The sequence below is a fragment of the Fringilla coelebs genome (genome assembly GCF_963513975.1).
Source record: "Fringilla coelebs genome assembly, chromosome: 5".
Taxonomy (NCBI): domain Eukaryota; kingdom Metazoa; phylum Chordata; class Aves; order Passeriformes; family Fringillidae; genus Fringilla; species Fringilla coelebs.
In genome coordinates, this window is record NC_140033.1 from 65,131,572 (window position 1) to 65,147,149 (window position 15,578).

Below are 15,578 nucleotides of genomic sequence, written 5' to 3' on the forward strand. Positions count from 1 at the left end.
GTGCAAGCTGATCTTAGTTATTTATTGTGATTCTGACTTTTCACTCAAAAGCCAGCAAGGCTTTTGTGCACTTTGGCTCAAAATTATTTTATAAGACACTGTTTTTTATCTTCATGTCTTCAATAAGCTTGTTCTTAGCAAATGTGGGAGAAGGTGACAGCCCTCCTGCTCTGCATGGTCATTGCACAGTGGTCTGTTCCCAAATCTGACTCCTTCAACTAGAGTTTCTCAAAAGAGGTTTACTCTTGGTGTTCTATGTTACATTTTTTCCACTTATCAGGCGTTGTTGAAACATACAGCTTGTTTGTCATGGTTGTCCTCTCACCAACAGCAGCAACAGTCAGTAAATAATTAATTTCTCATCTAAGAGATTGCAGGCCATCTGTTGATTTGCATAAAATAGCAGCATAGTTGCTGCATATCTATTTCAGTAATTTGGAGGGAACAATATAGATAGAGAATATGTGCAACATGATACATTCTGGGAAAGGAAAGGACCACTGAATTTTCTATGTAAACACATCTGACTTGTTCTGAAGAAGAATAAGCAGAGACATTGTGAGCAGCTTCACATTTGAAGCCTTGGAGTGGAATTCTCTGCTGGTACCCAGCAGTTGGTTAGGTCCTGTTGATAAAAACCAGAGCAGGCTCCTGGTACTAAAGTGATTTCAGCTTTTATTATGAAAAAAAGAAAGGCCTAAAGCAAGGGGTCATGGGCCGAGCAGGAGCATTCCAGTCGCTGGGGATGTCACTGATGTGGCACAAATTCAGCGGGTCAGAAGCCCCTTTTTTATCCTGTATTTTCTCCCTTCGGATTGGTTTCTTTCTGGATCCTTCATTTGCATGAAGGTTTAAGGTGCTCGATTGGCCCATTTCAGTTCTGTCCAGGCTGGCTCCTTTCCCTTGTGGGGTGGTGCACTTTACTGAGGTGTATTACTCTTTTAGCCCCTTTTACAATATAACAACCGAACTAACAGTACATGCTTAACGATCTATCAACTATTTTACAACAGTTTCTAGCAGTCAGGACCCAGAACATTCCTCTGGCTGACCTGGGTGATTCAAGACCCTGGCAAGGAGCTCAGAGGCTTTGGCACAGAGTCAAAAACACCTGTGCCTTTGATTTTAGTCCATGGAAAAAATTACCAACTTTGTGTGAAAATTTACAAGCCATAAGAGTTTGAGTAGAATGATAGTTAATTTGTCACAGGGTGAAAAAGTAGAATTTTGGGGTTTTAGAATGGGTGTTCAAGAGGCAAGATGGAGGAATCCAGGCATGTCCTGTCCTTCTCCTTCTTCTTGTCCTCCATCTTCTGCTGGAATAGTGACACTTCTGGATTGGTTTAGAGTAGAGACAGACTGTCTAACATAGGTGATAGGTATTGAAAAATTATTGTAAATAAAGTACACATAGTTTGTAGTATAAAAAGTTAACAGCATCTCAAGGGCAGTCACTCTACCACAACCTGACCTGCTGGACAGATCTCAGCAGGTCAGAGAAGGAATGTAAAAGGTAAGAAAAAATAAACAACCTTGAAAAGCAGAACCGACAAATCTCGACTTCTTCAATGGTTGTTGGGCTGGGAAAAAAAGACTTTCTAATACCTTGGGGGTCATCTCAACCACAGAAACCAGAGATCTAACCTATGTGAAATCAAGGTAGCTAGACCATGTTGTTGGGAAAGAACAGACTCAGATTCTCTATTTCCAGGAGTGTTTCCAAGGTGTTTGTGTTTGTCCCATTCCTGCAGGTGCCACCGCGCTGCTGCTCCTGGCCCGCCGGACGGACCTGAGGCGCATTTCCTTGGACACGCCGGATTTCACGGACATTGTGCTGCCGCTGGAGGACATCCGCCACGCCATCGCCATCGACTTCGACCCTCTGGAAGGGTACATCTACTGGACAGATGATGAAGTGAGGGCCATCCGCCGCTCCTTCCTCGACGGCTCGGGCAGCCAGTTCGTGGTGACGGCGCAGATCGCGCACCCCGACGGCATCGCCGTGGACTGGGTGGCCCGCAACCTCTACTGGACGGACACCGGCACGGACCGCATCGAAGTCACCAGGCTTAACGGCACCATGAGGAAAATCTTGATATCAGAAGACCTGGAAGAACCCAGAGCTATTGTGCTGGATCCCATGGTTGGGTGAGGAGCTGTTTGGGAGCGTTTTTGACCATATTGGTCATGCAAAGAAGATATCTCTGTCTGCTTCTATGTAGATAGTGGTAAACTATCTACATAGTTTATCTATCTGCTGTCTATGTAGTGATAAACTTCTGAGCTTTCCAAATGAAAATACTGGGATTCTCTGAAAGATAAGGCTCTGAGGCACAAGCACTGCTGCTCCATTTTGACCACCTGGGTAGTCAGCTTATGTGTCTGTATTTTATTATTTTTAAAAATATTTTTGTGGACCTCGTGAATCAGCTTGTTTATTCTAGCTAATAGCACTGGTTATATTGTCTTGCTGAGCAGACTGATAGGAGAATTTTGTGTGTTTGCATGCCAATTATTTCTGACTGGTTTGGGCATTCTTATCTATGTAAAGAAATATTTTTAGTTTAGGGATGTAACTTTCTGCGGGCTGTGTAGTTTTGGGGAAGAGCAGTCCAGAAGAAGCTATAAGAATATTGGAGGTTTGGATTAATAAGGTTTTTTCTTCCTTTGCAGGTACATGTACTGGACTGATTGGGGAGAAATCCCAAAGATTGAGAGGGCAGCACTGGATGGCTCAGAGAGAATTGTGCTGGTGAACACCTCGCTTGGCTGGCCAAATGGGTTGGCACTGGATTATGCAGAAAGCAAAATATACTGGGGAGATGCCAAAACAGACAAAATAGAGGTTTGTAACTGTACCTGCATTTTTTTATTCCATGAAGTTATAAAATGTAGTTTTGCTTTTCTAGGTGTTCATATTCTGATACAGCTGAAAAGGATGATGGGATAGTGTTTGAGTTCTGCTTTTAGAAACAACTCTCTTCTGCTCAGCCTTTGGGCAAGTTACTTGATATTCTTCTCTCATTTTTTTGGTGTAAAATAGAAATTTATCCATGTAGTAGAGCTGTCTTTGTAAGAATGTGTGATAAGGACATGCTAAATAAGTAAATTCTTAGGTCATCAGGTGAAAAAGCTTTTTACTGGGATTAATGTATGTAGCTTAAAAAAAAAAAGTATCTTTCAGTTTTTGCTCAATTTAGAGCCTAGTAAAATATATTTTAAAGAAATAAATCTTCTTTCACATGTACTTATTTATACTTCCAGAAATCCTTCATACTTTGCATCTCCCTTGTTTAATTAGAGTTTCAGCAAGAGCATAGATCTTTTTTTTCTGATGTGTCCAGTTGAAGCTTTTAATTTAAAAAAGGCACTTTTTCTTCTCTCCCACATTGAAAGTCTTGCATTTATTTTTGTTGTGTAACAGTTATGAAACAAATTTCGCGTTTATTATCTGTCAGTCTTTGAGAAAATGGTATTGTTTAGCATTTGATCAGTTTGCTGTCAAAAGTTTTTGTTGGAAATAGAAGACTTGACTGCTACCTGCTGCTCTGGTCTGTCTGTGCTGTATCCTGGTGGATTTCCCTTCCTTTGAGGAATTAGGGTTTTCCTTGTTGATTCCTAACCGTATTAAAGAACTTCTAGCACATATCATATTTGGCACAATCATATCTTTTCTAGACTTACAAAGTTGTTTTTACTCATTTATAACTACAAATACGTCAAGGTGAAGTCACAGTCATGTGCTGGAAGGTCACATAACTGTTAGCTCTCCTTTAGAGCCAAAGTAACTCCAGTCCTGCAAGGTGAGTTGCTTTGAAGCACTCCTGGAGAGAGCCTCATGGAGCAGAGTTTTCTTTGTCCTGAAAACAAGATTTAGTCTGTAATTCACCTAATATTACACCAGCTCTGAGAAAAGAGGAGAAAATAGTCTTAGTGATGTGTAGAGATTTATTTATTGAGCACTTCAGCCCTGATACTGTCTCAGCCCTGAATGTGTTTTGCAAAAGGAAAGTTAGGCATTCTTCACCCCCATGTTTGCCAGAACGCTGAGATTCCTTATTAATTAATAATGATTCTTTTCAGTGCTGGATCAGTTTGTGGCAGAAATTTTCATCTAGATCAGGCATGAGCTCACTGCTGCAATTCTGTCAAACTGGCTAGAACACATCATAGAATGTTTATGTCAACATTACAGTGTCTGTGGCAGGACAGAAGAGATCTGATTTGGCACAAAGGTTTTTTGGGACAATTTCCATTTCATTGTTCAGTGTAAGCCAGCAAAATGAGTTGGTTCCAGGTTGTCATGTACCATCTCTGCAGGGCATCAGAAAAGATTTATCACTCTAAGATTTCAGAATTACTAGTTATTTTTTTCCTATGAGTTTCCAAATGTCAGAGTTATATTACTGCTGCTGCTTTTTTATAGAAGGTTAACATTTGTTAACTCTTACCAACTTGCAGTAAATCTTGAAACAGTCGGGCTAAAACCTTTAAAGCAAGAGAAGAAGTTCTCCCACAGTTTTTCTTCAATGCTTTTGGATTTTAGTTTTGTTTGAGGATGTGGGTTTGTATTTTTTTGATTCCTGAAGGTGTTCATTTAGGCATATGTGACACAGATCTATAAAATGTTGTATAAGGTGACCAACTTCCCACACAGACACCTTTTTTGACAGAAGATGTTGATCCTTGTAACTAATTTTAGGTGGTGGGTGCAGAACAAACAAAAGCAGATGTTGTAAGTTGTGGAAATGGTTGTAGATGTTAAAAGCTTACACATGTTACTAGGAAGACTGGATAGGTTTGTGGAAGGGGATTCCACTGGAATTTAGTGGCAGATAAAATTGCCTCTGAATTACAAATCACTGAACTGTAAATTGCTGTAGAAGTTAGGAGTCTTCTTGAAAAGTTTCTTTGTTGTGCAGTTCTGTGAGTGTAAGTGTTGATTATTCTCTGAGAATGGATACTGGGATGGGTAGACCTTTGGCTGGAACCCATACAGCCTCTCTTCTCCTGTGTTGATGGATTCTGTCATGTTCTTCCTTAGATGCCATGTTGCTGCTTGCTAACTGCACTTCAGAGGGGCAGAAAGGGGTTGAAAATCAGTGACCCTGGTAGTGATCAGCACACATGTTCAGTGGGCTTCTGCAGTTAGTAAAGCATGGAAGGGCTGTATAGGATGAAGTGGGCGTGTCCATCCAAGAGAATTATTCCGTCTAAAGGGGATTTTTTTTATCCACACCTATCTTGATTAAGGAATGGTGCTCCCCAATTTAGTGCTTCCACCAAGACTCTCCAAACCACACACCTCTGACTTCCCCCAACAGGATGGAGAGGATAATTGGAGGCACAAAAAGCAAAGATCTCTGGTTGAGATAAGAATAATTTACTGAAAATAGAGACAAGATAAGAAAATTAGCAGTAACAGCACAATAGTAATGAGAGAAAGAAATTATTCATTCAGACTCTCTCTGACAATAGAAAAAACTGGATGGCTCCCTCTCCCCCTACCTGTTTCCTCAATTTGAAGGAACCCCTTTTCCCTGGAAGAGAGTTCTTTCCCCCACCTCCAATGACTTGAGGGGGTACAAAATAACCTTTAGATCCTGGCCATGCCCCCTCCTGACTACTGCAAAAATTAATCCTGTCCTAGCCAGAACCAGGACATGTCCTACTCCTTATTTTATACCATGTACATCATGCCCAGTTCCTACTCCTTCCAACTGTATACATGGATATATAAACACACAAAGTACAGCTCTCATTTCTGTAGTCAATGGCCATCCCCCCAAGATGTCTGTTGAGTTAAGTCCATGGCTGTGGGTTCTGTCTGTCCTAAGTGTCTTCCAGGGCAGGAGGACTCTTGTGATGTTGGCTGGTTGCAAATTACATCAGGAGCTGCTGACTGGTGTGTCTGGAACAGTCCACCCTCACTGTCCATGGAGTTATGGCATGCAGTGGCAGTGTCATTCAGCAACCAATATAATACAGCTCAACATCACACACTGTTCTCACCCAAAAATTAAATCCCCCTGAGGTACCCATTTTGTTTCCTCATCCCTCTGCATCACCCACCAAGTGCACCCCAGTCTTGAGCAAAAACAACATCATGGATGGGTTTGCCTTTGCTTGAGGCAGAGCTGATCCAAACTGTCTTCCCTAACACATTCCTCATAGGCACCACAAGGGCTTTATCCCCTTCCACAGTACGTGGAGATTTTGATTGGACAGGGTCAGCTCGACTGGTGGAGCCTCTGGTGTTAACTAACCAGGTGGCCTTTGCTAAATGTAGATTCCTGTCTTAATCTGTGATAGCTAAAATATTACTTACATTTCAGGTTTCCTCACTGCCTACTTTCCAATGGCAACCAGAAATCCTGAGGAGGTTTGCTGCACTTTCCATGCCCTCACCATCCATTTTTTTATATCTGTGTAATAGAAGATGCTTTGGTCTTCAGTATATGTTTTAAACTTACATTTGAAGACAGGAACAGGCATAGGTGCAACAAAGAAAGGTGTTTGTGACAGGTTCCAAAGATGAAACTTGGGATGGGACATGAAGGCATCAGAATAAAATACCTGGTCCCTGCTTTGCTTCATGTGTTTGTGTGTAGTTGAAAAGGGGGATAAAACCAGGATGAATGCATTTGTGTATGTGCCTTTATTGCCTTTAAGTAGTTTTTTCATACGAGATTTTACATACTTTGTGCTTTTCTCATTTTTCTCGCTTTTGCATGTGGTATTCCTCAGAACCCTTATTTAATTGCAGGGGTACCAAACTGAATGTCATTCTTGCAAGCCATGTTTCTGGTTTGTTTGTGCTACATAGGAGCTTTTATTATTTATTTTTTACCCACTGATTCATGCTATGCTGTTCTGGAGCCCCCAGACGATAATAAAGCATCAGCAGGGGTTAATGGAGACTGGTAGGGGGTACAGCAGGGAGCTTTTGTTCCCATTTTATCTGGCAGCCTGCAGCAGGCAGAAGCAGGCTGTGACTCAACAGCTTCGTCATTTATCTCGGTCAGGTTTCACTGCTGATAAACTTCTATTGAAATGGATGGCTGCTATTGTGCTTACCAGTGGGGAAGATTTCTCATTGACTTGCTACAGGTTTAAAGCATTTTCCTGCCGTGCTATGAGGTTAAAAATGTATGATCTGCTCTGTTGAATTGGTCTTGTGTTTTCCTGCTCTAGTGAATATTTGTGTTCTTGGCACGTACACGCTACCTGTTTTAAGGCATAGGTTGGATTTTTAAATGGTCAGCAAAGCTGGTATTGATAAAGCAATTATAAATGGCTGCATGCATGTGTGGCTGTGTGTGTTAAGGGGAAGTCATGATATGGCTGATTTCTCATAGTTTTTCAATCTCTGCTTTATTTTTCTTTATTCATCCTCTCCTATTCTCCATTCTCAGAACCGGAGATGGCACCCACTAACACCTACTAGTGGTGAGTGTAAAGAAAGGATGTACCTCCTGCTCAGATCCAACCTTTGTCTGGTGATTTTTGAGTGCAGCTCCAACTTGAAGTGTTTGTGCATTCCCAAATCTATTAGCCATGCCTGGCATTACTGTCTCTAATCCTCATGATTAATATGGAAAGTATTACATCCTGCTGTTTTTCAGCTTAAGTACACACCAGTGTTCAGAACTCAGCCTTGCTGGACAACAGAAAAGCAGATGCTGCTAAGACTTTATAGAGCACAGAAATCTTGAACAGAAAGGACATTTTTGTCTTTGACCTAGGAGCTAATAGTCTGGCATCTAGAGAATGCTCTAATTCATATTCTAATCCCGAAATTGCAGGGCTATATTTTCCTCTGATGACAACTCCCTCAATTTTACTGCCACCCTAATAAGGAAATTTTGTTTTCTAAGTATACACCAATTATTTTCTGACTGAGAATTTTTGTCTCATACCATCAGTCTTTGTACTGTGAAATGCTGATGACCTGCAAGCCTGGTTACTGATCCTACCCCATCCAGCCTGCTTGAAGCACAGGTTTGAAAATTGAGAAGCAGAATCCATTATCCTCCTAGCTCTTGAACACAGCTGCTTTTGTGTACTTGCATTAAACTTTTGCAGGTATGAGAAGTAAGGTAGTTGATTCAAATACCCTGAAGTTGCTTTGCTGTTTACTTTTGCTTTGGATAGTTGTGGCACTTGGGAATTTCATTCAACAAAAAACAAGTATGCACTGTAGAGGGTAGGGACAGATCCCTCTACTCCATCCCAGTTTCAGAACTTTAAGGCTTGCTTTGTTGGGGTATTTCCAGCTATTTCTTAACATCTGCTAAGCCTGTATTACGAAAAAATATAGATTTTTTGAAATTAGTAGTAGAGTAAGGATTTATTTTAAAAAAACCAAACCAGCACTAGTCTATACTTGGTGTAATTTTCATTTGAGAGGTTTCTTTTGAACTTCTGAATGAAATGATGTGATGCTGACCAAGATAGTAAAACTTTATTAAAAAGCAAACAAATGACAGCCACAGACAATATATTAGTAAGGTCTCCTGGCTGTTGCAGAGCTGGATACAAGGATTTGAATGGTTCCTTATCCTGGACTCCAATGATGAGTTAGGACCTCCTGGCATGGTAAGCTTGTTGCTATTTATAAAAAAAAAAAATTCCTTTTTTTTTTGCTTTGACTTTTGAACATGGGGCTACAAAATTGTCACTTAGAGATGTACCTTTTCTCAGAATCATGCAGTTGTAAGGGTTGGAAGAGACCTCTAGAGATCATCTTCTCAACCCCAGGTGTTTTAATGCAAAGATAAAAAAGAAGAAACATTTAAAACATCCATGCTAGTTTCAAATTTGGAACATTAAAAGTTAACTTTTTATTACTTTTGATAAATTGAGGTTACCTAAACAAAATTCAGATATGAAAAGTATGATTATTGAGACATTACAAGCCACTTGTGCTGAGGAGTTCTCCAAGAAGTCCTGAGGGATCTGCATCCACAGGCTGCCATGCTTCCTGGGACAGGGAGAGGTTCCTACCAAAGAGGCTACTGAGGGAAGCTCTTGGGGAGATGGAGCCAGAACTCCTGCCCAAGAGTAACTTGACTCTCTGATCTGAGTACCAGACATGCTATTTTTCTAAGTGAAATCACTGCCCTAAAAATTATGTGGAGAAGACTTTGGCATTCAGTTTTCAAATGGTTCTTCTGTCATAGATCTGCAACTCATCCTGAAATCTCTAGTGGGTTTCATCTCATGAGATGTAGATACATTCTGTTCATTTAAATTCCTTTATGTTGCCTTTATAAAAATGTTGGAAATCAGCACTTCCACACTGAAAATGTTTAGAATAGGTGAGATGAGTTCTACTCTAAAAGCACTGGCTTTTTCCTGTTACCTCTAAGGAGAGCCTGGAATCACCATGTCAGAGGCAAGTACCCATGCTTGAGACACATTTGAGCAGAAAGTTGTGCTGACTTGCTTACCCTGGGAATCCAGAGACATTTCTTACAACCTTTGCTAAAAGATGAGCAGTCCTGGTTTGCTGCTGATAGCTCTGAAAGCCTCATGGTCACCATGGCCCAGCATGCAGCTGATTGCAGTATAACTGTTGGATCTGCATTCTGATGTTGTACATGCTTCTCAGATTTTTCACATTGGAGTTAGGAAATTGTATTTTGGTTTACACAGGTGTCTCACCTAGAAAGCAACAAGCCTCTGCTAGCAGCCAGTATCAGTTACCTAAGGGAAAACACTGAAATCCCTGAAACCAGCCCAGCCAGAGTCATCAGCTCAGCTGAGTCTGACATACTTCAAATATTTCATGGCAAGCTGGGGAGCAATGTGAAGAGGTACTGAGCTATTGTCTGGGTTTCTGATTCAGCTGAGTACTGTTTGTCAGTGCACTATTATCCCTTAGTCTCCAAAATTCTGGCTTTGTTTTTTCCCCTTTTCACAGGCTGAGTAGCATTGCTGTACAAAACCTTGTACTGATCTTGGACCTGGGCTTCTTTGGAAGTCTCTACCTCCAGTCACTCTCAATAATGATTTAGCTTTCTTCACACAGGCTTCTTACTTTGCTGTGAGATTTTGTAGCCTTAACCTGAACATCTTTTCTGGTAGCATGCATCATCTTGTAGTGTGGCAAAGAGCCTGTGGAAAAAGGAAAACCAAGCTCTTGGACATGCAAACCCTTGGAATCGAAGTGATTTAGTGAATAGGAGCAATTGAATCAACCTGAAAGCTTACTTCCACCAAAGGTGAAAAGTATCTCATAACCGGCTGAGTCTCTCACTGCACTATTCCCTGAACCACTTGGACTTGGTAAAACTGTAGAAAACTTCCCACATTTTTTCCCCTCTATAAAAAACCAATTATAGTCACTCACTAAAGAGTCTGAAAGACATCAGGTTAGGTAGAGAACAAATGAAAAATAAGTTTCTGGGACAAGGCACTGAAAGAAAGAACCCTGGGAAAGAAGAGCACAGAGGCTTTTGCCCTCATGCAAAAGTATCAGGAGTTGTCATGCTGAGCTTGTAAAACTGTTCCCCCAAACCCACAGTGAGGTTTCAGGTTGGGCTTGGCTAGTCTGGTTTACATTCTCCAAAGTGTTGTGTGTAGCTGCCCACAGGTCTTAGTTGCTAAATAGTAAGTTGCAAAATGCAGTCATTACTTTTCTTTGTTGCCCCCACAGCCTATGTCCAGGTAACAGAACACTCCCTGACTGCTGCCTCTCCACCCTATGGATTACATACCAAAATTAATCTCTGTAGTAAAGTGGTTTTAGTCACCTGTTTTATCACTGAATCTTTTCAGAGGAGCTCTTTTTTTTGCCCCATGAAAATCTCTCTTCTCATCTTATTTATCATTTTGGCTTTTTTTTTTTTTTTTTGGTCTTAGCCTGTTCTTTACAAATGCAGGGTGTTTTTTTCTGTTGCATGTGATTGCCTAGGAGATGTCATCTGTGATTGTCACAGTGGTTCTAAAATATTTTCCTTGCCTACTTGTAACTTAACCTGACTTTAACCATTTCATTAAAAACTGAACTAGTTGTTTCTAAAATTAAATTCCATCACATAGAAAACATTTCTGCTGTTGGCATTGGTCAGTGAGCTAAGAAACTTGTCCTATTATGAAAGAAATGAGCTTACAGCAGTGTGTAGCCTGATAGAAAGGGTGTTCATGACATTAATCTCTGTACTGTTTGTACATGTTTATCTTCACAGCAGTCCTATTAGGAATATTATCCATGCTCAGAAAAAATATATTTTGAATTCTTTGGAAAAATTGTTCAAGCTCTGAAGGAAACTGAGGGTGCTGAGGAACTGTTAAATTAGGAATTGTTAATGGCTATTGTAAAACAATTAACAGTAAGAAATCATGGACTTAGCTGGAGGCATTTCATTTCTGAAGCAAATCCAAAGGGTTCCAGGGATCCCTTCTGCTGATTCCTCAGGATTTCACCACAATGAAGAGAGGACTTCCTATTTCATTCCTTAATGTTTTAGAGTTGAGAAGAAATGCTGTTAATAGTAAGTAAATGACACTGACAGAATGATTTCTTCAAACTGAATTGAAAGCTTCAGTTGTTCACTTAAAAAGAGTATAGTTGATTAAGACTTTTTTAGAGTTTGTTTGGTTTTTTCCTTTTTTTGGGGTTTTTTTGGGGGGATTTTTTGGTGGGGATTTTTTTGGGGTTTTTTTGTTTTGTTTTGTTTTTTCGGGGTTTTTTTGTGACAGTTCCATCATAGAAGCCTGTGCCAAATGTCTGGTGTTTTGTGCACACTGTAAGGTAAACCATACCTATATATCCAGAGTAGATTTCAACATGTTCCAAGGAAACAACAAGCTAGAGTGTTCTACACGTGTGGGACATGTGACATGCCAAGCATTGCCATGGGGTCAGAAGGCTTTCCATTCCTAATCCTTCCAGAAGAAAGGTGAATGCTACATTTCCATCCTTCCTGTGACTCAGTGGGGGAAGATGCTTTCCAGCTGTGATGCCTGATAAAAATTTTGTAGAGCTGGGGCAGTGATGGCAGTAGTACTTGAGCAGAGCAATTGAGGTCCTGCATATTAAGTGAGGTCTTCTGGCCTCTCTGAGGATGAGTAAGGTGGTGCTAGTAAAGATGCTGAAGTTCAGGAATCAATAATGGCTAAGGTATCAGTAATTTGTCCAAAAACAGGCTGTTGATTTTAAAAATCAGGGCTTAGGCTCAAGTATCTGAAATTGGAAGAGCTTATGGATTTTACTGGAAGGGTTGTTTGTTTTAGGAGGGTTGGATTTTTGTTTTACTGATGTGTGTCTGTGAAATAAATAATTTCATCTGGTAGCTGGGGACTTACAGTCCATCACAGAGGCCTATTCCATGCTCATAAGTAATATATTTTTTGAACATAGTTACTAGGTGTTGTTTATAAATTTTTATTGATTGTTGACTTCCTCTGCTCCTGTCAGCCAGAGAAGAGCTTAGCATGCATGATATTTAACCTGCCCCCTGATCATTTACAAGTATACCCAAAAGAGGACCTGGGAAGCTACAGACCCATTGGTGTTATTCCAGTCCCTGGAAAGAGTTCTCCTGGAAACCTGCAAGCCAAAAGAAGCAGGTGCTTGGGACAAGCCAGTGCAGATTCACTGAGGGCAAATGATGCCAGTGTGCTGCTGTACAATGAAGGCAAACAGGATCCTGGGCTGCCTCCATGGGCACATTGATCATCCCACTGAGGGATGTCAGGCCGTACCCTCCTGTGTGTAGCTCTGCTCCCCAAATTCAACAGAGATGCCGGGAGAGTGGAGAGCACCTAAAGGAGTGATGAGAACCCACCCTGTGAGGAAAGACAGAAGGGGTTTGGTCTTTTCTCCATGGGGAAGAGAAGGCTCACATTTTTCCAGTACTCAGGGAGGAGGAGGGAGGCTCTCCCAGTAGGTGGATGGTGCCACATTGGAGAGGACAGGGGCAACTGGTACAAGGTGCCTTGAGGGAGGTTTCATTTTAAAATAAGAAAGAAATACTTTACTGAGGCATGTAGTAGAGTCCGTCCCCTTACTAGAAGTTTTCAAGATGTAACTGGACAGGATGCTGGATAATCTTATCTAGACTTCTTTCCCCCCAAAAAACGGAGCAGATGATAGTTCAGGGGTTCTTCCAACCCGGGCTGGTCTATGATTCTGTAGTTCTATCCTGAACATGCAACTGTGCTTATGAGTTAGGATGAAGGGCAATGGTCTGCACTCTGTCACCTTCATCTCAGTCTTGACACCTTGTAGGACTGGGCTCCTAGTCTGGTATTGATCTCAGCATCCCTGGTAGGGACAGACCCCTTCTGTGATGGGCATGTCCTCAGTGCTGTGCACATAAACCTGTGCACATCTGCTCAGTCTCTGCTGTCCCTGCCCTTGGTGCACTGCACCTGAAGGGACTGCTAGTCTGCAGTTCTGCCAGGGTCCCAGCACAAGCTCTACACAGAGCTGAGCATGGGTTTCATAAATGAGATAGATTTCATGATGAAACTCTAGACCTAAAGCAGTCAAGTGACAAGTTTAAACTACCGTATATTCAAATCCCAGATTATCAGAAAGGTAAATTCACTGCATTAGCCTATTTATCCCAGTGATTACTGCTGCTTAGAAGTAGCAGTAGTGAATTGAATGCAAGATATCTTTCTAACAAGAAAGACCCTTAGAATTTGTCACTGTGCATTACTATCTGTAACTTTAAATTAGAAGTAGTGCTTCAAAGTTGTTTTATTGTTCCTGCTGATTACTAAGTACAGCATTTTAAAATGTGGACTACATTTTCAGCAGTAATTCACTTACTTTGAATGAGCTGTGTGTTCATGAGGCTATAGGTTTTCATTCATTATTGTTTTAGGATAAACAAAGCCCTTATTCTTCAAGCAGGATATCTGGTATTTTGTCTGAGGCCATTTAATTTTTGCACTTCTAAAATTTTTTTTCATGGAACTACTCGCTCTTTCAGTAAAGGTGGTGTTTGTGGTTACACCACATCTGTTTCCTGTTGTAGCCTATATTCTCAGTGTGATTTGCAGTATTCAGAATGGCCTCAGAATGTGAAACTCACACCACATTGTGGTTAAAAGCAGCATAAACCTCTGGAGACTGCCTCATAGCAGCTGAAGGTGGGTTTATTGTGTGTGGGATTCTGTGGGGCTTCACTGTGAGGAGCCTGATCCATGTGGAGCTGGGGAGGGGAAAGAATCCAGCAAAGATTATAGCCTGGGACTTGATTGTTGTCTGAGTTGGAGTATGTGTAAAGATGATGCTGAAATCCCTTGAAGCTGGTTGTTAAGTGATTGTTCCTTTTTGCTTTGTTGTTCTTGTATGTATCACCCCTACATTCCTTGCCACTTCCTTTCTGCCTTCCACCAGACTGTTTGATTCTGTAGCCAATGGGATGTAATTCTATTGAAATCACCTAACATGCAGCCAAAGTCAGTGCAGACAACATGGTGCCATGGAAATATATATATATATGTGTGGTGGTAGCTGGCTGCTACCATATGTATGTATGTGTATATATATATTTATATGTGTATGTCAGGTAAAATTGCATATATGCATCATATGTGTGTGTATGTGTATATCAGGTAAAATTGCGGTGGGAACAGAGTGGCAGGTATATGAAAATACTTTCAGAAAGGTGCATGGAGATGTAAAGCTGTCTTTCAAAGTAGCTTTTATGTGTCAAACCAAAAATTAATTAAAAACAGATACTTAATTCTTAAGTCCTTTCTCTTTTCCTGACTCTTTTCAGTATAGGGGGAAGCTAATTTGAACAGCTCTTTAAGTTTGCCAAAGAAAGTTCATTTCACACCACACACCTTCCAAATAATTTTCTTTGCCAGTAGTTAAGCAATCCCTTAGAGAATTTTCTTTCTTTTATAAGTACAAGGCAAAAAGTGTAATTTTAAAAAATGCTACTTTGTGATGGTGATGTTTTATTGCTTATTACTGTGTGGTTTTAGTTGATTCACTTTTCAACATCCTTCCATTCTGTCTATCTTCTTGGTCTGCTCAGCAAGCACTAATTGCCATGTATTAATTAGTTGTAAGCAAATGGCTTATCTCTGTAGTTTAAGGGGGAGGGGGAAACAAGTCACTACAGACAAGTCATCTATTTTTGATATATTAGTGCATTTGTAGGAGTATGCTCTATATTCTGCTGGACTGAAGGGTTTTGATAAGCTAATTCCATAAAGTAATGATGACCTTTCTTCAAAAGTAAATACAGAGCTTATTCCTACAATCCAGCAAATATGCAGCATCCCTTTAGGGAATTGTGCACATAAAGATTCAGTTCCTGAATCTTTATAATCTGAATCTTTTAATGTACTGAGAGTAAGTGCCAAAATGTTGGGAAGTTTGACAAGGTATGGTTTTAAGGAGAAATTGAATTATTGTGAATGTTATAGCATTTCTTCCACTTTTTAAAGGGAATTTATAAATATTTTATTAGACTGTGTCCTGGGAAAGGTGTGTGTTTCAGTTCCATTTCTTTATTCCTTTCCTCTCTTCTCACATGTGCCTGGGTAGGAGTTGTTCCAAAGTAGCCTTTTCTTGTGATCTGGGAAGATATTTTGGCCACCAG

The 15,578-nt window shown here is 40.6% G+C and overlaps 1 protein-coding gene across 5 annotated transcripts in view; it reads left to right on the forward strand.

Annotated features, from left to right (window-relative positions):
* Positions 1 to 15,578, forward strand: part of LRP6 (LDL receptor related protein 6) — a 118,444-nt gene that overhangs the window by 69,239 nt on the left and 33,627 nt on the right. For all 5 annotated transcript variants that reach the window (XM_084206214.1, XM_084206215.1, XM_084206217.1 and 2 more), the window contains 2 exons: positions 1,752 to 2,148; positions 2,674 to 2,845. In XM_084206214.1, the coding sequence (XP_084062340.1) occupies positions 1,752 to 2,148; positions 2,674 to 2,845 (569 nt within the window). The remainder of the gene's footprint in view (positions 1 to 1,751; positions 2,149 to 2,673; positions 2,846 to 15,578) is intronic.